The sequence below is a fragment of the Heteronotia binoei genome, chromosome 1 (assembly GCF_032191835.1).
Source record: "Heteronotia binoei isolate CCM8104 ecotype False Entrance Well chromosome 1, APGP_CSIRO_Hbin_v1, whole genome shotgun sequence".
In the NCBI taxonomy this organism is placed as follows: Eukaryota; Metazoa; Chordata; class Lepidosauria; order Squamata; family Gekkonidae; genus Heteronotia; species Heteronotia binoei.
In genome coordinates this window covers 76,294,443-76,319,654 of record NC_083223.1, presented here as the reverse complement: position 1 = coordinate 76,319,654, position 25,212 = coordinate 76,294,443, and the positions used below count along the sequence as shown (strand labels likewise).

Here is a 25,212-nt window from a genome sequence, read left to right as displayed (position 1 = left end):
CTATGACAATCCTCTATTTCAGAATCTTCACAGACAATGCTGAGTAAAGTTCTCCCAGACTTCATGCAAACAAATGACAGCAAGAACCAAAGAATTCATCATACTGTTTGAGGATTCTGTACCATGGCTACAAGTGATTTGATCGGCACTGATAACACAAAATACCTGCTGCCGAAATTGTGCTAGAACTTAAGTAGCATAAAAACATGAGAAATCAATGCTACTTGGCTTTAAATTATCTTCTGCCTTTGACAGTATAATATGTAGTAACATTTGCAAGTAAATTGTTTCTACTGTTTAAACGAAAGTAAAAACTAAAGGACTCTTTCCAAATTCCATTTAACTCAGCAAAAATGAATATAAATGATCATCTCACAGAAAAAGAACAGCCTGAAAACAAAGGTCGTTTTCGCACTCACCTCCAGCCGGCGCGACCCCCCTCTTCACCGCGCAGGATCTGCACGGATTTCGCGCTAAATGCCGCGGAGCAGCCTTTTGCGCTGGAAACTCCCGTCGCAAAAGCCGCGCAAACGCCAAACTGCTTTTTGGCGATTTACGTTTGAGCAGCTTTTGCGACGGGAGTTTCCGGCGCAAAAGGCTGCTCCGCGGCATTTAGTGTGAAATCCGCGCAGATCCTGCGCGGTGAAGAGGGGGGTCGTGCCGGCTGGAGGTGAGTGCGAAAACGACCAAAGAGTAACATAACCTAGCACTACAAAGGTAGACAGTCTGGACATAACCAAATGGTAACCTGTTTTACTGAAATCATAATATATATCAGGGGTGGCCAGCGGTAGCTCTCCAGATGTTTTTTGCCTACATGTTGGCTGGGGCTGATGGGAGTTGTAGGCAAAAAACTTCTGGAGAGCTACCGTTGGCCACCCTTGATATATATCAACTGCCACATGTAGGAATATTCTTATACAATCTGCTGCAAAGCTTATATTCATTCAATGAGTTTTTAAAACACTACACTTAGTGAAAACTGTAACCTTATATTAGTGCCTCTGAATGTGGAGTGGTTACTAGCCACTGATAGATGGGTGAATCCGGGGGGGGGGGGGGGGTTGAGCAGGAAGCACAGGAACACAGTTCTGACTTGGTGTCCAGGGGTGTGGCCTGATACGCAAATGAGCTCCTGCAACGAAAGCCCTGGGTGAATCTATCTAATCTTCTTTTAAAGCTATCTATTCCTGTGGCTACCACCACTACATCCTTTGGCAGCGAACACCACATTTTAATAACTGAGTAAACAAGCATTTCTTTCTACCTGTCCTGAATTCTACTGCCCATCAGCTTCATTGGATGCCCTCAAGTTCTAGTATTTTGAGAGGAGAAAAACTTCTCTTTGTCAACTCCCTCCATCCCATGCATAATTTTATAAACCTCTAACTTGTCCTCCTTTGATGTCTATTATCCAAACTGAAACGTCTCAGACTCTTCAGTCCTTCCTCACAGGGAAGGTACTCCACCCTCCTAATAATCTTGGTTGCCCTCTTCTGTACTTTTTCCAGATCTGCAATGTCCTTTTTGAGATCCTGTAACCAGAACTGTACACAGTATTCCAAATACGATCACACAAAAGGTCTATACAGGGGCATTACAGTAAAGGCCAGTGTGGGCAAAACCATGGCATGCGTGCCAGACCCGGCACGCCAAGGCCTCTCTGTCGGCATGTGCGCCTTTGCCCAAAATCAGAAACAAAACATGCCGGCAAGCAGAACGTGTAAACTTTTTTTTTTTTTTAGTAAAGAGGTGGCTGAGTGCGCGGGTGGCCAGCCAAGAGGCCCTCTACTCTGGCAGCCAAACCGCACCCCCAGCTCCCAGAAGCCCCCAGTTGGGCCGAGAAGATAAGAGAAGAGAAAGTGAAACTTCTGCGACCCTGCTGCCACGTGCCAGAAGAGTAAGGTGAGTGTTGGGGTGGCGGAGAGCTTTTGGTGGGATTGGGTGGGCGGAAGTCTTGGGGGAGGCAGAGAGCCGTCGGCAGCTTGCTGGGCCCATGTGCAGCTCGGAGGGAGTGGGTTGCTTTGGGTGGACTGGGGCAGGTGGGAGGCTTTTCTCTGGGGGGGGGAAGGGGGACAGCTGGCATCTTGCTCAGCGTCCCAGGAGGAGTTCTCTCCCGGGACCCATGTGCAACATGGCAGCAGTGGCGGGGGTCGCTTTGGGTTGACTGGGGTGGGTGGAAGGCTTATCTGGGGGGGGGGGAAGGGGGAGAACCGGCATCTTGCTCAGGGCCCTGGGAGGAGTTCTCTCCTGGGACCCATGTGCAACGTGGCAGCAGAGGTTGTTTGGGTGGACTGGGGCGGGTGGGAGGCTTTTCTCGGCGGGGGTGGGGGGAGAAGGGAGAGAACCGGTATCTTGCTCAGGGTCCCGGGAGGAGTTGGAAACAAATCCAAGTAATTTCCATGGAGGCATGTCCCAAAGGTTTGTGACCCGAGTCTGTAAATCCCACAGCCAGGGTAATTGATTTATTATATACTTGTATTGTTTCTCTAGGGAGCTCAAGGCAACAACATGTGTCTTCTATTTTATATCTTCACAACAGTCTGGTAAGCTGAGAGAGTTACTTGCCCAAGTAATCCACAATGTATATGCATACTAAAATGGCACATTCAGACATGATCTCCAGCAGGAATCATTTGAGAGCCTGCTCTCAGGGTCACTTGTGGTCACCTGCTGGAATGGCCTTGGGTCAGCCATGGCTCTCACAGGAGTTGTCCTTGAAAGGGCAGCTGCTGTGAGAGCCCTCTCAACCCCACTCACCTCACATCACAGGGTGTCTGTTGTGTGTGGGGGGGTGGGAAGGTAAAGGAGATTGTGACCGCTCTGAGTGGAGGATGGGATGTAAATCTAATATCTTCTCTGTATTGTGCAGTGGTTTTAAACATTTTAAAAAATGTTTTAAGGATGTGTTCACATTTTATTTTTTCATGGAGCAAAGGTGTTCCAAAGCCTGCAGTTGGGTTCAGTTTTGTATTTATTGCAAATCTTGTTTGTGGGGTCATGCAGCTGTCTGTGAAATAATGTGTAGTGGTGGCTGTTGAGTGAATACAACAGGAACCAAGATGTTTGTGTCAGGGGAGCTGCATTCTTCATTTGCTTTTCCAGTGACTGTACTTCTAGGTTAATAGGAGCTTGGGGAACTGTACATGACAAGGTGTTCTATCTGTTTAGATTTGTATTGGGTGCTTCATTTCTTTTTAAATTTTATGTTTTTGTAGACTCCAAGTCTTGAACACCCAAAAATGAGTACAGCAAAAAAAGCAAAAATAGATAGTGGAAGATCATTCCAAGAGGCCTGGACAGAGTCATTTGGAGTGATTGAACGCAATGGGAAAGCGTTATATATTCTGTGCAATGAAAGTGTTGTGTGTCGCACATCAAGTGTCATACGGCTCTTGCCTGTAAAAGGGGGTGATTTTTTTTTTGGTGGGGGGGAGGAATGCCCAAATCCAGGAGACCCCCACCCACACCAGGGGTTTGGCAATCCTATTTAGCAGTTGTGACAGTAAGGTACTTTGGGATATTGTTCTCTGATAGATCATGTATTAGGATTATCAGATGCCATCTTTTAAAAGGACATGCCCTTTTTGGGGGGGCTCTTTCTCTTTTGGATTCGTAAAAAAACTGGTGAAAATATCCTTTTTGGGTCGTGAGACTGAGCCCTATAGTCCCTCACTGGAGGCAAGTTTCAGCTAAAATAGTAAGGGTAATTAAAATGAGATTTGTCAAAGTGATCAGTTGTTTGAAGTAGTCAGTCAGGAAACATGTCCTCTTTTTTGCTTTTCAAAATATGAAACTCTATTGTATGCCTGTGGATTAGAGAAAATTGATACTATTGATCATATTCTTCTTGAATGCCCTTGATTTTCAGATACCAGACATAAATTGATATTTTCTTTCATTGGAAAGAATATTGTTTCTATGGAGGCCAGTGTTTCACAGCTGCTAAGTGACAAAGAACAACAAATGACTTTGCGAGTTGCAAAATATATGATAGTAGTGATAGCTCATCAGACCTCTTTTCTATCTAATTGATTAATTCCCAAATATAGGAAAACGTTTACGTGGACTTTATTTAATATTCTTCCCTTTGCATGATGTGCAATAACAGGAATGTACGTGTCCTTGTACAAGTGGTGAAATTGAAACTGTTGGACATGTTTTACTTGCAATCTCAGATATGCTTTTATTACTGCCATCCTCCTCAAAATATTCTTTTGGACCATGAATCTTGAATTAAAGTAACTACTGGAGTTTATCACAGTTGCATACTGATTTAATGAGTTAGACTTGTTTTTCTATATCATCTGCATATTTATAAATATATTTTGCATTGCATGTATTATTGTGCTGGTCTATGACTATAATAAGCCATTCATTTATTAAATCAAATATTGGGTATAACGTTTTTTAAAGTGCAAGAAGAAATTATTAGATTTCTGTACATATCTGCAATTGGAATAGAGTAGGATTTTCAATGAATAATTTACTTTAAAATTAGTTTTCTGTAAATGCATTAAGAAAATTTCTCTTGAAATGTGTGATCTGAAATTGAAAAATATTAACCTAATAGCAATTTTTTTGCAGGCAGTTTCAGAGAGCTGACACAGCTTGTATTTTCACTGTCCACACGTTTGGAATCAGGAGCTGCATATGGTTATGGAAACCATATTTTTTAGAAGGAGAAAGACCTCAGTCTTCTCTAATGTGGAACAATTATTATATTTGTTCCTCTCTAAATAAGCCTAATTCTTAGGTGACATTATTGACATGTGAGGGCGACATTATTGTTTCTGATACTATCCTACAGGTAATGCAGCTAAAATAGTTATGAAGAAATGTACTGGAACAGTCTCTGCACAGAATGCGTGAAGCAGGTACATTGATCCAGTATGCTTAATTCAGTTAAAACTTATGCAATTAGAACCTCGTTGAAGGAAAAACTGAGGATCTTAAAACCATTATGCGCTTAAGTATTTTGTTGGCCTTATCTGAAGTGTCCAATTAATTACCTTTTAATGGAATAGAGATTTTTTTAAAAAAAATCTTGGTTTCTTTTAATATCTCTTGCAAAGTACAATGCTATGATATTCACATCTCTCATTTTCATTTGCAGTTGTGGTGGTTTTTTCCAGGTAGTCTGAAATAGATGTGACAAGTCCCATATTTCAAACACCATGGTTAATGGAGAGGCTGCTGAACTGCAGCCTACCGTTCCCCAGAGAGTTTTCCCTTCCCACTTGTATGAAGCTGGTTATGAAATATGGTTAAATGAGGAATCTAGTTAGCGTAAACTGTAGTTAACATGTACCTAAATAACGTGTCAGGAAGAATTTGCTATGCAAGTTAGGGAGGGTGGGATATAAATTTGATTGACTGATTGAATGAATGATTGAATGAATGAATGAATAAATAAATAAATGACTGTAAGAAGCACAAGTGCAATTCTTCAGCCTGAGTTCTTCCTCCACTGGCACAACTATATCTGGATGTGAACAATCTTACGGTGATTGAACACACCCAAGACCAAAGTAATGGCAACTGTCACTGAAGGGGTAAGCACAGTAAGACTAGCCTTAGCCCTGGTGTGGGCTCTGTCAGTAGTAGCCCCATCCCTCTAGAACAAAATTCCAGAGAAAATGAGCATTGTATTTTCTCTTCCTGTTTCTAAAAGCCTGTAAGCCATTGTTGGGAGGATATTTAATATAGCACAGGCTAATATAGTAGATGGGATTTTGCTGTCTATTGGTGCTTGTATCTGAATGGCAATAGTTTATATAGGATGTTTTCTACTTGTCTGATATTACAGCATGGTATGTACATATCTATTATGGTATATTTTCATTATTCTTTTCTATACCCTGCACAAGGTATTCATACAAGCACATCTCTGTTATTCTTTCTTTTTTTCTCTACCCCACTGCACTCCTTGTTTTTTCCCAGTGCACTCTCATGTTTGTTATTTCCCTTTCCCTCCACCAGCAGGTATGTTTAATCCCATCTCTCTCTCTCTCTCTCCTGTCAGCATGAACATCTTTGCTACATCAATTGTTTTGTTTCTCCACATCTTCATAGCAACTGATGTGGGTTTTCTCAGTCATTTTCCTACTGTTACCAGATCCAGATGTCATACATCCAAGAGTTCTGAAAGAACTCAAATGTGAACTTTTGAATCCCTTGCTGAAAACATGCAATCTATCGCTAAAATCTGTCTCCATTCATGAAGACTGGAAGGTAGCTACTGTAACCCCCCATCTTTTAAAAAATTTCCAGAGAAAATTCTGGAAATTACATGATGGTCAGTCTAACATCGATACTGGGTAAGCTGGTGGAATTCATTATTAAAGATACAATTAGTAGGCATATTGATGAACAAAAGCTACTGAAGAAGACTCAGTATGGATTTTGTAAGGGAAGATCTTGTCTCATTAACCTTTTAGAGTTCTCTGAGGGCAAGTGTTGGAAATATAAAAAACAAACTGGAACGTACTATCATACTTGGTGGACATGCAATTTGGTAAAGAAATATTGGCATATGATACATGAATGTTTACAAAAAATGTTATCTAGAACTATACCATTTAATCCTGAATTGTTTTTGTTAAATATAACACCAAATGATATTGATAAAAATGCTAAGTATCTAATTATACATGTGATAACAGTAGTGAGAGTTGCCATGGCAAAATTATGGAAAAGTGCTGAAATACCCTCCAAAGAAGAATTATTTGAGAAAATCTTTGAAGTAGCAGAAATGGACGTTCTTTCAACTGCATTGAGTGGAGGTGATACCCAAAGAAATAAGGACATCTGGTTACCCTTCTATAGTTGTTTTCAAATAAATATGGGTATCACTCCGTAAAATGACAGGTTAATCTCGACCATAAATGAATTGACACACAGGATGACTATAGTGGTATGCGTATTTCTCATAGACATCTTGTTTTATTTTCCTTATTGCACTTAATGTTGTTATATATCTATAGAGCTGGATACAGAGAATTCAAGTGAGCTATGTACTTGAGGAATTTTTCCCTTTTTCCCCTCCCATCCCCTTCTGATCCTTTTGGAAAATGTAATAAAATTTGTTTCAAAAAATAGAGTTCTCTTGAGGGGACGAACAAACATGTGGATAAGGATGACCCGGTAGATGTTTACCAAGTCTTCCGTAAAGCTTTTGACAAAGTTCCTTTTCAGAGGCTCCTAAGTAAAAGCTGTCATGGGATAAGAGGACAAGTCCTCTTGTAGATTAAAAACTGGTTAATTAACAGGAAACAGAGTGAGTATAAATGGGAAGTTTTCACAATGGAAGGTGGTAAGCAGTGTGGCACCACAGGGCTTGGTACTAGGTCTGGTGCTTTTTAACTTGTTCATTAATGGTTTGGACTTGAGAATAAGCAGTGAAGGGGCTAAGTTTGCAGGTGACACTAAGTTGCTCAGTGCGGTAAGAACAAGGGAAGATTGTGAGGCACTCCAGCCTGGGCAAGTAGATGATAATGTGGCGAAGTTCAACATGTGCAAAGCTATATGCTTTCAAGCCAAAAATCCTAAATATATGTTGATAGGGTCTGAACTGGCAGTAACTGACCAGGAAAGAGTTCTTGGAATTGTGGTAGGTAACTTATTGAGAATGTCAACTCAGTGTGCAAGTGCAATTAAAAAGGCAAATGCTATACTAGGGATTATTAGGAAGAGAACTGAAAACAAATCAGCCAGTATCATCATGCCCCTGTATAAATCTATGGTGTGATTTCATTTGGAAAACTGTGTACAGTTCTGGTCACTGCACCTCAAAAAGATATGGCATTGGAAAAGGTGCAGAAAAGGGCAACTAAAATGATTAAGGGATGGAACACCTTCCCTATGAAAAAAAAGTTACTTAGGGCTTTTTACACGGGGTGACATGAGAGGTGTACAAAATTATGCATGGGGTAGAGAAAGTAGTACTTTTCTCCTTTCTCACAATACATGAATATGGCATTCAGTGAAATTAATGTGTAGTAGGCTTAGAACAGATAAAAGGAAGTACTTCTTCACCCCAAGAGTAATTCATATGTGGAATTCACTGCTGCAGGAAGTGATGAAAAGTACAAACACAGACAGCATCAAGATGGGACTGGATAAGCATATGAAGCAGAGGTCCATCAGTGGTTATTAGCCACAACATATAGATATTGTCTGGAACACTGTCTGTATTCTTGCTTGGGGAGGCAACACAATGGGAGGGCTTCTGGAGTTCTGGTGGACCTACTGATTGCACCTGGGTTTTGGCCACTGTGTGACCCAGAGTGCTGGACTAGATGGGCCATTGGCTGGGTCCAACTTCTCTTACAGTCTTATTTCTTCCTACAATTTCTGGGCATCAGACACCGATTTAGGGAATCTTCTGTGTAGTCCAGAAGGCCTGGGCACTAACTCTACAATATAGTTTTGAATGCAGGAGAGAAAGAAAAATGTAGAGAAGAAAATGGTAGCCTGTCAACAAACCTGTGCAAGTTGGGCTTCAGACAGGGCCAGAAATAACAAACTGTAAAACTACCCTGGAAGAAACACAGGAAGAGAGGGAGATGCAACTGGTCCACACTCCTTAGGTTGTTCAGGCTTGCAATAAAATAAGAAGCCAATCCTTGGTTGATTACTGTTTCATTATCAACCAGAAAGGGTAACCGAATGCATCCTTCAACCAAGGCAACAACATTAGCTGGGCCTACCTAAATATTTTGAAAGTTGCTCCAGTAGAGGTTAATCAGTTTGTGACAAGTTTTTAGAAGCAGAGTAAGAACTATCCATACAAACTGGCTTTTCAATAGCAAGACAGGAAGTGCTTTTTAAAAGCACTTTCCACACATTATCTGTTGGAATTAGGCTTGCTGCCTTAGAACCATGTTTCTGTTACTAACATGAAACTTCTGGCACACTCTGCAATTAAAAACTTTAAGATCACAATTTTAAAAAGTAGAAATAAAGACTGTACAAGAACAAGATGATAAAAGAGGCTCTCTAATGAGCTTGGTCTCACACCTAGTAGCCTAACAAAATAATTCACATCAGCTACATGTTGTTGTATCAAATAAATCTTTCTGACCCTCAAAAGGTTTTGAACACCTTTGGGAATGTCACTTGTCTTAAAGGAAAAAAAACCTCCACGCTCCAATTAATAAAATCTGTTTCAATACATAAAATAGTAAATGCAAGACCTAATACAGTACCCAGCATGACTTGAGAGTTGTAAACCATGACCTATGAGGATGCCAGACAGATGCTAGGGAAACTAATTAGGATGTAGCTGAAAAGATGTTTAGCTCTGTACAGTTCCCCTGAGACAACACTTTTTCTGTTTTCATCTGGGCAGTCTATCTGAAGTAAGGTTACCCAGGATTTGATAATCATAGATGGATCAGAGCATTAAGAGGTCTGTAGCAAATAAAGCAGACTTGTCTGTTCACTGGTCCCTCACTTTTCTTCTTTGATGCATTATTTATTTTACTTATTTAACAGTTAACTTTTCCAGTCACTCAAGGTTATTTCCATTTTTTAAAAAAACAGGTGGATCCAACCCCAATATCCTGCCATTCCACTGAACAAAGTTTGAAGCCCTCCAATATAAGAGCCACTTAAGTTTACAGAATTCTTAGGCTGGAGGAAGATTCCTTAGAGCAGGGGTGGCCAACGGTAGCTGTCCAGATGTTTTTTGCCTACAACTCCCATCAGCCCCAGCCATTGGCCATGCTGGCTGGGGCTGGTGGGAGTTGTAGGCAAAAAATATCTGGACAGCTACCGTTGGCCACCCCTGCCTTAGAGGACAGCTGGTGTACCCCTCCATTATAGAAAATTATGAAGGGAAGAAAGGGAAGAAATTAAGGAAAAAATCTACTGTGAAGTTCCTGAGGCCAGGTGCTGCTTCTCTAGTGGAGTAGTAACCACCTCCAACCACCTGGACAACAACCAGCCACCAGTGGAGTTGGTGCCATCTAAAGTCTCCTTTGTGCTGAGAAAATCCTTTGAACTTGTGAACTGAGTGATTGCTAATGGTGCTTCCTGTTTTTAATAGATCCTACTAGGATGTTTTAAATATTTTAGATGTTCTCTTGTTTTTTATTACTACTGTGAGCTACATTAAGGGCTTGCTTTTGGCTGCAAAACAAAATAAAATATTCCACTAAGTAAATATGGTGAATGTAAACAAAATCTATGGTGACACCCGCCTCTAAACTTGCTGTACTCCTTGGGACTCACTTGTCAAGTAATTCTACAGATCCACCCCAATAAAGTGCAGGAATCTAACATCAGTTAACACTAAAAAAGTTCATATTCCATTTACCATATTTAGTCTCTGTACCTATACTGCATTATTGAACAACAAGCTGTCTTTCATGGCCATATTGCCTATTATGCAGAGGCAATTTGCTATTGTCTCCTTTTTCAGGTCACTCTGTTCTTAGGGATGTGAACAACCTAGACAAGAAACCTCCTCCCCTTTTTAAAAGAGGCTTAATGTGTAGAAATGCGCAAGTGAAGCCTTTCATAGCACAGAGGTAACATCCTATCAAAGGGACAAGACACTTTTCCTACCAGGAAGCCCTGTGTGTTCTTCCTTCTCCCTCCTGATTCTTCTGTAAGAGTGTTGCAACTCACTTTTAGATTTCATTCACACAACAAATGGTTTACTTCAATGCTGTCCTGCACAGAAAACTCTTGCAGCCTTTCTTAAATGTGGAGGGAAGTTGCTTTCCAAAGAGAGGAGACAAAACACTGAAAAACTCCTCATAGCGACACATACAGATTGAAGCAAAGGAGAGGAGGGTATTCATTGGCGTTTTTTTCCACAAACCTTGTCGCTTAAATACAGGTATCTCTAATTGCTTCCTACTTTGTTGCCCTGTCTTGCTTTGTCAAAAGCCAACTCTGGTTACAGAGTCATTAAGAAAATGTCAAAAGGCTCCAATTCAAACCACAAACTCAGCCATGAAATGACTGGTGACCTCAGGCAAAGCCATACATGTCCGCACAATTAATAAACTGGTGACAATTTTTCTGGCTATGCTAAATACTGGACCATTATTTTTTTTTTAAATTGCCTTTTGACACTGAGCATTGCTTTTAGCTACCAATGCAGAAAAAAAGGACACAGATTTGGCTAAATAGAATCGAGAAAGAACTTACATTTCTGAAGGATAAAATAAAAAATGATTAATTCAAATTCAATAATACATTAAAAATAATACAGTTCTATTTGGTTGCAATTCCAAATTTGAGAAGACTAGGATGGGGTCAAGCATCTGCTGGTTCAACTAACATTCTGTTTGCCATTGATGATTAGGCGTCTGATTAATCAACAGGCCAGTTTGAAAAATCCGAGTTTATTCATAGTAGTAAGATTGCCAGCTAATGAACAGTGACTACAGCCCTTCTCTGCAGCCCTAGCTATATTTGATAAGTAGACATTATCTACTTCCTTCTCCAATCCCCCCCCCCTCAAAAAATGATAATTTGGGCTGCAGAGCATGGGATCTGATCATTCATATTCTATCAGTTTTCAATGGAAATGAAAGAAGTGATTACTTTTTTTCTTTTTCTTCACCAAAAACTGACAATGTCTGCAAAGAACAGGAATAATTTGCTTGCGGCTCAAGGTTAACAATTGGGGTGGGGAAATGGAGAAGCATCTTTCTTCTCTCCCCATCTGAAACCACTTGGGCTGCAAAGAACAATGTCATTCAGTAACTTTTCTCCACAACTGAAGATGACAGTTCGGGGCAAAAAGGGAAAAGAAGCCTATTTTTCCAGTGGTCCTCATCTAAAACTTTTCTCTGTGTTCTAGTCTTTTTGGGGTTATGAAGAACTGACATGGAAGCACAGAGGATATCAGGTGACTGTCAGCTTTTGATCTTCCACCTCCAAACTTCTCACTAGGTCCCTGAAGGCAAGGACTCAGCAAGTAGTTGGAAAACAGTCTGTATCTGGCAGCTGTTTGTTTGTCAGGAGCTGGAACATACTGGGTGACTGGCTCTCTTGCGTTCAGCTAAACACAGTATATTTGGATGTGGAACATGTTCACTACAAAATTCACAGCATCCCCAGAGAAGACTCTAATTTTAAAAAGCAGGAATGGAAAAAAAAATCATTACTTAGATACTGAGATTTTTTTAGACAACAGTGTTCATGCTGGAATACCATCATTATGTTTGAAATTATTGTATTGCCTCTGTGGGATATCTGTGGAACTGAAAAGGCTTGTACATTTTTTTGTGTTCTCATATAGGATGTTCTGGTGTTTCTCTTCTGAAATATATTTCCTTAACTACGTTAAATAATTTAACAACCTATTCTAAGGGATTTTTGTTGTTGCATTTGGGTTCACTTCTATAGTGGAGTGCATACCGCTTCTGAGGAAGGATCATACTAACCAAGAAATCTGATAATACTATCCACTGGAACTCTTGTTCCAAAACTTTCTAGTACTCAAAAGTTTACACATCACTTGTAGCTATTCATACAATATACTTTTTCAATCCTCCTTTTCTTGGATTTATAACTGTTGGATTCCTCTTGTTGCCTAAACTTTTAACACATCTATATTAAGCATGACCCACATACTATATTCCATCTGTGTGGAAATACCAAAATGTAATTACCCCATTCTATCCAACACAGGAAATCTTAAAAAACAAATTCAGATTCTCCCCCAATTATACTATTAAGTCTCTCTATCCTAGAAACAAATGCAAGAAGCACTATGCAACTATATATTGATTGTTTGATTTTCACTGTAGGGAATTCAACTTATTAAGAACCGAAAATTTAGAAAGCTATTAAAACAGAAATGAGGCCAAAAATTAAAATAAACTACTCATCTGTCAAGGCACATTATGAGCTCTCTAATATATGAAAATGCCAGGGGACTGTTTTTTAGATATAGTGGTCTTCAAGGTAAGATCACTGTGCAAGTGGTATAGAAGGAGAGAGAACACAACTAGTAGGATATACACAACACATATAACGAATGAGTCTCTTCTTGAGACAATAGGTCCACTGGGGATCTGGCTCAAAAGATTTGCAGTAGACCATGAAAGCTATCTTAGGAAAATTTGTCACGATGTTCAGGGAGGTCAGACCAGAACAAGCTGGTGGTGTTACTGACAAAGATAAATGGGTAACACTACAACTGGCTATAAGTTTGTGCCCTAGGTTATGATGATAACACTCAGAATCTTCTCATGCAAGTCTGGTCAATTAACAGTTCACTAGCTTTACCCTGGATTACTAATTATAATAGGAATAGTAAATTACTGTTAATTCTGCTTCTTTTAGCTATAAAAACTTATCTTTTATACACTTATCATGTACTTTAATCTTCTAATGCAGGTGTGTCAAACATGTCATTCGGGGGCCCAATCAGGCCCCCGGAGGGCTTCTATCAGGCCTCCAAGCAACTAGCTGTCATCTGCTTCCTTCTGCATCACAGCTTGCTTTGCAAGGCTTGCTTAATTGCACAGGAGCTACAGAGCAAAACCTCTACTTTTTCCATTGGCTGAGGCTCCTCCTTGGGGAGGAAGGCAGGGAGGGAGAGCTTCTTTGCCAGGCTCTCTCAATTGCACAGCAGAGCAACTGAACCAAGCCTCTCTTCCTTCTATTGGCTGAGACTCCTCCTCCTGGTCCCTGTGGGAGGAAGGAAAGAACCAGTGCTTCCTTTGCCCAGTTCCATGGATCCCATGGGAGAAATACAAAGAAAGTATCTTTAAAACCAATGAGTGTTAACATTTGAAGCATGTTTTATGTTTTTTAAAAATATTTGTGTTTGTCTGCGTTCTTTGTAAAATGTGTATCTCTGCTACCAAATCTTAAATAGGTACACGCCGGGCTGAGCCCAACCCAACATGGCCTGGCCCAACAAGGTCCCATTTATGTCAGATCTAGCCCTCATAACAAATGAGTTTGACACCACTGTTCTAATGGATATTTATAGATTTTACTTGTTATTGTGATTGTCTTGTTTGTTTGTATTGGTTTGCTATGGCTTTGTGCTAGGGTTGCCAATCCCCAGGTGGGGGCAGGGGATCCCCCAGTTTGGAGACCCTCCCCCCACTTCAGGGTCGTCAGAAAGCGGGGGAAGGGGAGGGAAATGTCTGCTGGGAACTCTATTATTCCCTATGGAGATTTATTCCCATAAAAAATCATGGAGAATTGATCCGCAGGTATCTGGGGCTTCGGGGGGGGGCTGTTTTTTGATGTAGAGGCACCATATTTTCAGCATAGCACCTAATGCCTCTCCCCAAAATACCCCCCAAGTTTCAAAAAGATTGGACCAGGGGGTCCAATTCTATGAGCCCCAAAAGAAGGTGCCCCTATCCTTCATTATTTCCTATGGAAGGAAGGAATTGAAAAAAGTGTGCCGTCCCTTTAAATGTGATGCCTAGAACTCCCTTTGGAGTTCAATTATGCTTGTCACAGCCTTGATCTTGGCTCCACCCCCAAAGTCCCCAGATATTTCTTGAATTTGACTTGGCAACCCTACTTTGTGCTAATGCAATTAAGTGAACTGCTGGTATACACAACAGCAGCATCTTAGTACCAAACATCAAATCTCAATAAGTTCATGACAAGAATAAGCTAAGAAGCTCGTGCTTCTTCCATTCTCCTATCACTTGCAACATGCAGACTGAAGATGTCCCAGTTTGGAACAAACTAAAGGTTGCCATGAAGGCAGACTCAGGCAATGGTTTGTCCTCTTGCTTAAAACTGCGATTTAGAATTCTGGTTTGTAGAAAGTAAAGTAACCCAAAATTTGTTCTTTTGCCCAATTTGTTCTAAATAAGGATGTCTTCAACCTCCACACTGTGTGTCAGGGGACGGCAGAAGCACATAAACCCAAAGACCATCTTGTTTATTCAAATAACAAATGAACCAAGTTGTGTTTGTAATGTCTGAATGAAATCTCTTCCTCTGTGTATTTCTAGATAATGGATGAATAAATGTTGAATGTTTTAAAGATTCAACTGTTTTTCTGCCATCTTGTATGATATTCTTGAAGCTGATCAAAATTGCCTGGATTTCAGTCATAAATCCTCTTGGGACTCAATTAATTTAATGCAATGGAAGTTCAGCCGCTTCAAACGTGAAAGGCACCAGGCAGACACACTAATTTAATTTTAAATGTTACCTGTCCCTATGCAGGGAAGTTTTTTTGCAGCAGCCAAAGGGGGAGTTAATATCACCAGGACTATTCACAACACAAGGCAATATTACATTAGTTTGAATCAATTCCACATTCACACAGCTGGAGGTTATTAACAGTGCAAATAAGTAAAACAGAACAACTTAGCAGAGCAGTTTCCCAGCAATAATTGTCTAGTAACTGCACAATAGCTATTACACCTGTTGTAACCAATGTTCCCTCTAAGCTGCAGAGTCTTGTGAGTAGAAATTCTACTTTGTGAGCTACTAGCATAAATTACTAGCATAAATTAAAGTTGTGAGCTACTGCATAAATTAGTTTGCTCTGCGGCTATTTTTCCTGAGCTAAGACAAAAATGTGTGAGCCATAGGCTAAAAAACTGTGAGCTGGCTCACACTAACTCAGCTTAGAGGGAACACTGGTTGTAACCAATTTTGTTGCCTCAGATAGTACTGTATTTACTTCCATTGTTTTTCATCTCTTCAGTCCCTTTCCACTGCATTGTTTTACTAAAGATCTGTCCTGTTTGAATTTGTTTTTTTTCATAACTTGAGTCTCAATGAGAAAGGTGAAATATACATGAAGATAAATCATTTTTCTTTTTTCAAAAGACTTCTCAGTTACAAAGGTACATATAATAAAACCTTGTTCGTCTTAAAAGATTTCACTGGACTATTGCTTCAAACCAACATGGCTGCCCACCTTGCTTTAAAGGCATATATAATCAAAGTCCAATGCAAAGGCATTTACTTCTTTGCAATGTACTATTTTAATATAGGGGTGTCAAACATGCAGCGTGGGGGACGAATCAGGCCCCTGAGTAACTGTCTGTCTGCTTCTTTCTGCATCACAGCTTGCTTTGCTAGTCTTGCTCAACTTCACAGGAGCTAGAGTCTCTGGTTTTTCCATTGGCTGAGGCTCCTTCCTTGGGAAGGGAGGAGGAGGGATAGCTTGCTTTGCCTGGCTTTCTCAATTGCACAGCAGAGCTACTGAGCCAAGCCTCTCTTCCTTCTATTGGCTGAGGCCCCTCCCCATCCTGGTCCTCTGGAGAAGGAAGGAAAGAGCCAGAGCTTTCTTTGCCCAGTTCCCTAGATCCCATGGGAGAGATACAAAGGAAGCACCTTTAAGACCAATGAGTGCTAATGTGTTAAGCATGTTTTTAAGTTTTTAAAAATCTTTAATTGTGTTTGTCTGTGCCTTTATAAAGTTTATATCTCCGCTACCTGGCATTACATTTTATGACACACATGGCCCAGTCCCACAAGGTCACATTTATGTCGGATCTGCCCCTCATTACAAATGCGTTTGACACCCATGATTTCCTTACCTTAGAAAGTCTGTATTAAATTCATTAAGATAGCTGCTTGTAGTCAAGTACTGCACAATCCCCATCAATTATCATCTCTATGATGTACTCAAATAAGGTTAATTCATTAATGAGAAGCTGTTGCAGTTCCAAGACAAAGTCTTGGTGAAACTGAGCCCTAGGCTCAGTACATACAGATATAACCTTGGGTTCCAGTTTAAACTCAAAGCACTCTTTTCTCTACTAATAAGAAGCATCCCTCTTCCCCCTCCATCTGAGCTAGCTGGTGCAGGTTTCTCTCAAAAGCGAAAGTAGGAGTCTCTGGGTAGCAGATAAGGCCTCTTGACCTTCAAATGCTGGCTGTGCCATATTTCCAGGTTAGAACAAATTACTTATGTTTGTTACAGACATAACAGGATAGGTTAGTGAGTGAGCAAACCTAGCTAAAACAAGTCATAATGCATCACTTAGGCCTGGACCAAGATGGATGCAGTTATGGCAAGAGACATTCTTGACACCTGTAAGCTTGCAAATACTGTCTTAATCACATGAAGCCACTTTATAGACCTTAATCACATGAAGCCATTTTATAAGCCTATAGTACATTGAATAGGACGCAACGTACTATAGAAGACATATACTGTAAAAGATATTCAGCCCAAACAGAAGCAAAATGCAGAGAGATGCCTGCCATAGTAACATACACACATCACCCTGAGAGCCAGTTTGGTGTAGTGGTTAAGTGTGCAGACTCATCTGGGAGAACCGGGTTTGATTCCCCACTCCTTCACTTACAGCTGCTGGAATGGCCTTGGGTTAGCCATAGCTATTGCAGGAGTTGTCCTTGAAAGGGCAGCTGCTGTGAGAGTCCTCACAGCCCCACAGGGTCTGTTGTGGGGGGAGAAGATATAGGGATTGTAAGCTGCTCTGAGTCTCTGATTCAGAGAGAAGGGTGGGGTATAAATCTGCAGTCTTCTTCTTTAATGCTTGTTCTTGGAATTTTTGCTGTGACAAAGGGAGGGGACACATCCTGAAATAGCTATTGGTAAGGCTTCAACTCTTCAGTTCTGCATCCTCAAAACCTCTGTTTGTAGTATGGTGAAAATATTATTTCAAGATAACCTATATTCAACCTTGCCTTGCCTCTGAAGAGCCGTACAAGTTACAGGAAGGCTCCTTAGGCTGGAGTAAGACTTCAAAGTCTGCTCAATGGAAAGAGGTGGTATATGTCACTATTTTGCACAGTAAATGGGAAAAAAACCCCAGAAATCAAACTATAAAGCTACTATGCCCTCCAAAACCAAATTTAGTTTCAAAACTTTAAACTAATTTTGCATTACAGAACTTTGCTTTCAAAGTTTTTCAAATTCCCCTAAGAATACCCACTTAATTGTTTTTACAGAAACACAGCTACTATCTAAATCATGGTTTAAATATTCTGTTAATGCCAAGCACGCAGGTGCTGGGATGCAATACAAGCAGATTCAAAAAGAGGAGCTAACACTTCTAAAATATTTTTTCTTCTTACACTGAAATGAAAGCATGGAAAAACCTATTAAGTCAGTGGATGCCATGCAAGAGTACTGCATTCTGCTACAGTCTTTAAAATGCGAAAAGTATCCCCAAATATAAAAGACTCTTGGAATTCCACACATGGGCAAAAAAGAAACCTCAAGCAATCTGGAGCTCTGTGTCCCGAAATTAACATTCTATTATCAACACACTGTATGAGATCAAGAACCGTAAGCTGCCTAGGTTGTTTCAACCCAGTAACAAGACCCATCCATACTGTGTGTCTATTGGTAACTCCCAGCAAAAAAAAAAAATGTTATTTGTCCTGGCTGAGAGCTGGAAGGTGGTGGAGGAGGGGTGAGGATAGGGGAACAAAGACTGACAAGTACAACAGGAACAATTTAACTTTTCTACCATGGCCTTTTAGCCAGAACAAAAACAAAAGAGAAGATTTCACCTTGTAGCCCACTTACATAATCAGAAGCTTCCACATCTTAACTTACCTTTCATGCAGGGTCTTAAGAGACATAGCTCACTACTTTCAGTGATATATAATGTTCAAAATCACTCTTACATAATCAAAAGCATTTTGAAATATAATCAAAATGAGCATCATTCGTGCAATCTGAGCTTCATTCTGCAATTCCACATACTGAGTTTGTAAATGGCATTTTACTTACTCGATTGAGATCACCGTTATTCAAAACAATGGCAACAAGTCTTTTTACAGATTCTTCCAGCTTTCTGAAACACTTTCCCACAATCTGTTGAGATAAGTCAGCATCACTTAATAACTTGGTGATGACAAGAACTGTCTGCTTCGGAAAAATTGAAAAAGGGAGTTCGGGAAGGCTATATGAAGTAACCAAGCCATCAACTAATTGAGAGAGAGAATCTGATACTCTGGAGGAATCAATTCCAAGTTTTTTCAAATCTGTTCTCAGGCCTCCAGATTCTGCCAGTTTTTTTAGTTCAAGGATACGTTGTAGGAACTGCATGTGAGCAACCAAATAATCTGTCTTGAAGGCATGGCAAGGAGTCAATATTGGATGCACACTTGATGGGATAACAGATATAGAACTGTTGCTACCACATTCACTTGAGGTGGACGTAAACAAATTCTCTAGAGGATCAGCAATACAGTTACTTGAAACATCACATCCAGAATCTTCAAAATGGTCTGAACAGTCTTCTGTATTGGTAGATAACACAGTCTCCCCTATGACAGCTGAATTCCCTGTAACACAAGAATACATTCAGTCTGGTATACTGATTAGGGCAGGAGTTGATGGAAGTCACTAAAGAGTGACAAGTCACTATCCAAGTAATTAAAAGTAGCTCTCTTGTCCAATGCTATTCTAATCACTTTTTCATCCTTCTCTTTAAAGATACTGCAGCAGCTTTTCTCCTATCTCTTTTGCATGAATGAGGAGGTGGTACATGCATGAACCTTTGCTCTGGATGGGAAAACTGACAGCACCAGCACCTTTTCCTCCATGCTTGAAAACACCCTTCCTCTGGATGGGAAAGGAACATACTATTGGACTCTTCCCACTTGCATCAAAACTGCTATCTGCTTTATTCATGTAAAAAAAAAGAAAAGAAATAATTCTGTATTTCCCCACTACACGACATTACAATGGGGGGGGGGGCAGAGTGATGGTTTGCTTTGGGAAAACAGCAGGTTTTGTTCCCTGCTATGGGCCTTCTGTAATTTTTGTACAAGCTGCCATGTTGTGAGTGAATCCACCCTCCAAGCTGCCATTTTGTAACCTGTATCTCCCAAAAGTCTTGAAAACATTTAAGCAGCTTCCATAAACAGAAAGCGTACCCTTTCCTGGATTAGACAGCTGCACTAGGACTGGCAGAACTCAGCTATGAAGCTCACTAGGAAATTGTCACAATGTGAATTTTAGCCAAAAACATTGTTTTATATTGCTTCAGTTATAAATTTGGTCAAGTTTTATCAAATACCTCATTGTACTGCTAAGTGCTCAAAATTCTCTCCTCTGTCAGAACTCTATTTACTGGTACATTTGCACTGACATATGATAAACAAATTCCTTTGTGTTATCGCATCTTTGTTGATATCCTGAGGAATTTTTTCATAGTCCTAGTGGTTCATTGTATAAGTGGGTTTAGTTGTGCAAGAAGAAACCTCTCTTTCCTGTTTAGGTGAGAATAGGCTATCACCTCAGTCTATCAAACTACTATACTTAGTCCTATTCCTTTTGATCAGATAAGTTTCCACTTGTTTAAAAAAAATGAGACATGCTTTCCAGTCAACCAAAATGGAAGATTTTCCTTAACCATCTACATATCAGTCTTCAGTTACTTAGGAAAAAAAATAAACAGGAAGAAGCTGAGTTGTAAGTAAGCCAACTGCTAGGGATGTTTGAGGGAAAGAACCAATATGGCTTCTCTAAATTGAAAAAACACATTGCTTGGGACATGATTCAAGAACTCTAAACTCTTTGCAAGTAAGCTCTGAACCCTTCCTAGAGAAGGATCTTGTACCAGGCAGTATAGGAATGAACACATCAGAAGATCTGTTTTCTGTGAGCTGCCATGGAAACAGGAAAAGTGGCAGCCACAAATGAGACATTGCTCCAGACAGGAACTTGCAAGAGTCATTATTCTGGATGGTATCTTGTTATGCTAATCCTTATGTAGAGCTATTACAATGTGATTTGTCAAATAACAGTGTTGCCAGTTAAAAATACTTACATAAAACAGTTTATATAAATGCACAACAATAAAATCTGAAAAAAGAATACCTAGGTGTTATGATTGCATAATTTGAGAGGAGGTGTCTCATCACATAAATTTAGAAAAATCTCTCAATATTTAAAAGACTCTACTTTGATGCAACTGAACTAATAACTGAACAGCCATTTCAAGAAAAAAGGAATTCACAAGCAATAGAATACAATGGAAAAGAAAAAGGAAGGTGACAGTATTTACTGAACACCAGATTGCACTTCACAGGAGATGTTATTGATTTCACTTGCTTTCTGCTTCAGTTACTTGGCTGTTTCGGAATCATCTCAGTAAATGATGCTGTTTATAAACAAAGATTTTTAACAATGCATTATGTTAGAACATGATCTTTATATTCATGTTTTCTTCACTATGATGCATTGGGTAATGGTACAAGTTTGGTGCCTAAAAAAAAGAAACATTTGGACTACCTCAACCACATGAAAAGTGTGAAATTCTGAGGAAAAGACACAGAGCTAGCTGTCACAGTCCAGAAAGGAGGCAGAAAGATTCAAAAAGTTCATTCCACACCCTTCAGTGCTGGTGAAGTATATACCCTCATCAATTCAAACACTTCCTAAACAGAACCCTGAACAGCAAACAGAGGATTTATTTATTTCTGTCAAGTCACAGATGACTTATTTTGAACGGCCCATTGGACTTACCGTGAGGGGTCCTTCTCCTCAGAGGTTCGGAGGACATCTCTGTGGGTTATTCCTACTATTCCTTCAGGGAGGCAGGAACACTTTTTTCAACTTCCTGTTGGCGCCTTCGGAATAACCCCGCCCTCAGTTGTGGGACTCCGAAAGCAGTGTCGTCTTCCCTCTAACTAGAAGGACTATAAACACAACTAACAACTCGTTTTAACATGTAAACTGTAAACTTGAACTCCGATAATACTGAAAGTAACACAGTACAAGGGAGATAGGCTATAGAAAGAAACCTAAGCGATGAAAATGAATCTGGGAGTGGCGAGATGTCCTCCGAACCTCTGAGGAGAAGGACCCCTCACGGTAAGTCCAATGGGCCGTTCTCCCTCAGAGGTTGTCGGACATCTCTGTGGGACCTACCAGAGCAGTCCCCTTTAATCGGGTGGGTCTTCATCGCTGACCTCCCCCAGAACATGCAGTAATACCTTTCTCCCAAATGCTGCATCTGCTGATGCCATGGAATGGATCTTATAATGTCTTATGAACGTAGACGGAGAGGACCAAGTAGCAGCTCTACACACCTCTTCGACTGAAGCCCTGTTCAGCAGTGCCGCGTTTGTGGAGGCACTCCTAAGAGAATGTGCAGTGATTCCTCCAGGTACCTGTAACCCTGATGCCCTATATGCTTCGCTGATACAGGCCTTCAGCACTGCACTGATGGATGAATTAGACATCTTGTCTCCCACTCTTGGAGGAGAGATGTTGATGAACATGGATTCAGTTTTTCTAATTGACTCAGATCTTAGAATGAAAATCTTCAAGGCCCTGCGCACATCTAACGTATGCCAGACTACCTCCTTTGGGTGTTTGGGTTCTGGACAAAAGGTGGGTAAGTAGATTTCTTGTGAGCGGTGGAACCTAGAAGCAGCCTTAGGAATGAAGGAGGGATCCGTGCGCAGAACCACCTTTTCTTTGTGGAACACGCAAAGACCCGCCTTCACTGATAAGGCCCCCAGTTCCGAGACTCGACGTGCAGACGTGATGGCTACTAAGAAGAGAGTTTTCATTCGCACCCATTTTAAGTCCACCTCTCGAAGGGGCTCAAATGGCTTCTTGGTAAGCGCTGATAAAACGGTATGGAGCCGCCAAGACGGAAAGCGATGGACTGTCGGAGGAGATTTCGATTTTGCCCCCTGCAAAAATAACTGGATGTGTGGATGTTGAGATAGCCTATACCCTCCAACGACCGGTAAGACAGTGGACAGGGCAGCTATCTGCCTTCTCAGCGTAGCTGGTTTTAACCTGGACTCCAGGCCCTCCTGTAAAAACGCTAGTATCTCCGCAATGGAAGGGGAAAGCGAAGGAACCTTTTTCCTACGACACCATCGGACAAAGGCCTTCCAGGTGGTGTTGTATATGCGAACTGTGGAGGGCCTTCTTGATGCTAGCATAGTGTCCGTCACCTCCGGAGAGTAACCTAGATTTCTGAATGTCTCCCGCTCAATCTCCACGCGGTCAGATGAAACCACCCCGGGTCGGGGTGCCACACCGGACCCTGATGAAGCATGTCGGGAGGAACTGGAAGTGACATTGGAAGGTCTATTGATAGCTCTGTCAACATTGAGAACCACGGACGCCGTGGCCAATAGGGAGCTACCATGATGATTTCCGCCTGTAGAGCTCTCACCCTCCGCAGTACTCGAGAAACCAGAGGGACCGGAGGAAACGCATACAAGAGACCTGGAGGCCATATGGCTGTCAAGGCATCTGTCTGTTCGGCTTCTGGATGGGAGAACCTTGTGAAGTACCTTGGTAGTTGCGAGTTTGTGTTTGAAGCGAAAAGATCCACCTCTGGTAGACCCCAACGCTGGCATATGAGGTCGAATATGTCTGAGCTGAGGGCCCACTCGCCCTCGCAGATTTCCTGTCTGCTCAACCAATCTGCCTGTATGTTGTCCTGGCCTCTGATGTGTTCCGCCCTTAGAGAGGCCAGATGTTTTTCTGCCCATGTCAGAATTCTTGATGCTTCCCGGTGCAACTGTGAAGACCTGGAGCCCCCCTGGTTGTTCAGATACGCCTTGGCTGCGATATTGTCCGTTCTGACAAGCACATGCTTCTGGAACAATTGGGTCCTGAATGCAACCAGGGCTAGACGTATGGCTCTGATTTCCAGCAGATTGATGGGAAGCAGACTCTCGGACTGAGACCACCTGCCTTGGACTGGCTTGTCCTGAAGAGAAGCTCCCCAGCCCCCCAGGCTGGCATCTGTGAATACCTCCAGGTATGAGGGAGGATGGAACAACTTGCCCTGGCGAAGATGAGACAAGTCCGTCCACCATCGCAAACTCCTCTTGACTGACAACGGAATTATCAGATTTATGGCCTTTCTCTCCATTATCTGAAGTTGAAATGGTCGTAGGAACCGTTGAAGAGGCCTGGAATGGAATCTGGCCCATTGAATCATGTCTATGGTCGATATCAAAAGTCCCATTAGTTTGGCAAGCAACATCAGAGGTGATGATTTGCTCTGGATGACCCTGGAAGCCAAATCCTTGATGGCCCTGGCCTTGGACAGAGGTAGAAATAGCGAATTGCAAGTGGAGTCGATCATTGCGCCTAGGTGTTCCAACCTCTGACTCGGCTGAAGTGAACTCTTTTCTTTGTTCACCAGGAATCCGTGAGACTGAAGACACTGAATGGCCAGAGTTGTCCCCCGAAGGGATTTCTCTTTGCTGTTGGATCTGACCAAGAGGTCGTCCAGATAGGGGTGAATGTGAATACCCTGCTTCCTCAGCTGGGCTATTGGGTGAATTAACATTTTGGAAAAAACTCTGGGCGCTGTTGACAGGCCAAAGGGTAAGGCCCTGTATTGGAAGTGCTGATTCAGTACCACGAACCTTAGAAAACGACGATGAGAAGGGTGGATAGGGATGTGGAGATAAGCTTCGGTCAGGTCTATGGAAGTGAGGTACTCCCCTGACAATAGAGAGTCCATAATGAATCTCAAGGTTTCCATTCTGAAGTGACGTACTTTGACATAGCGATTTAGAAACTTGAGATCCAAGATGGCCCTCCAGTCGCCATTCTTCTTGGGTATGGTGAAAAGGATGGAGTATACGCCTTTCCCCTTCTCCAACCCTGGGACTAGTTCGACTGCTCGAATGTCGATAAGATGCTGAATTGCTTTTGAGGTGATGAGACGTTTGTGCTTCTGCTTGGGGGAAGGTGATCTGACAAATCTGTCTGGTGGAATGCGGTGAAACTCTATTGAATACCCCTCTTTTACAATTTCTAAAGACCATTGGTCTGCCTGAGAGGCCTCCCAGGCTTCTGCAAAGTGGAGTAGTCGAGCTCCCACCGGTACGTGACCGTAGTCATGCCTGCTTGGACTTGCCCTCTCTGTCAGGCTTGTCCATTTTGGAGAAGTTATTACGATTGAATTTGGAGCCGAATGAGCCTCTTTTGAAGGAATTCTTTGGTGTTTCCCAATTAAACTTCTTTGATTCAGAACGATATCTGGCCAAGGAATGTTGGGTCCGAAAGGACTGGGGGCCCCTCTTTTCATTCCTCCGAATGGATTTGGGCATGGCCTTCTTTTTATCCCTAGTCTCTACTAGGATCTTGTCCAAAGCGTCCCCGAAGAGACGATCCCCTTGAAAGGGATAAGCTGCCACTGTGGACTTAGAGAGGAAGTCAGCTTGCCAAGCCCTAAGCCACAGGAGGCGTCTAGCCACAGTAGCGGAAGCCATTGTTTTAGAGGCAAAGGTCAGTATATCTAAGGTTGCGTCAGCTGTGAATGACGCTGCCTT

At 41.5% G+C, this 25,212-nt stretch overlaps 1 protein-coding gene across 1 annotated transcript in view; it reads right to left on the bottom strand.

The window, feature by feature from the left end:
• Positions 1–25,212, bottom strand: part of MEI4 (meiotic double-stranded break formation protein 4) — a 74,486-nt gene that overhangs the window by 42,004 nt on the left and 7,270 nt on the right. The window contains exon 3 of the mRNA XM_060233301.1: positions 18,674–19,230. Coding sequence (XP_060089284.1) covers positions 18,674–19,230 — 557 coding nt within the window. The remainder of the gene's footprint in view (positions 1–18,673; positions 19,231–25,212) is intronic.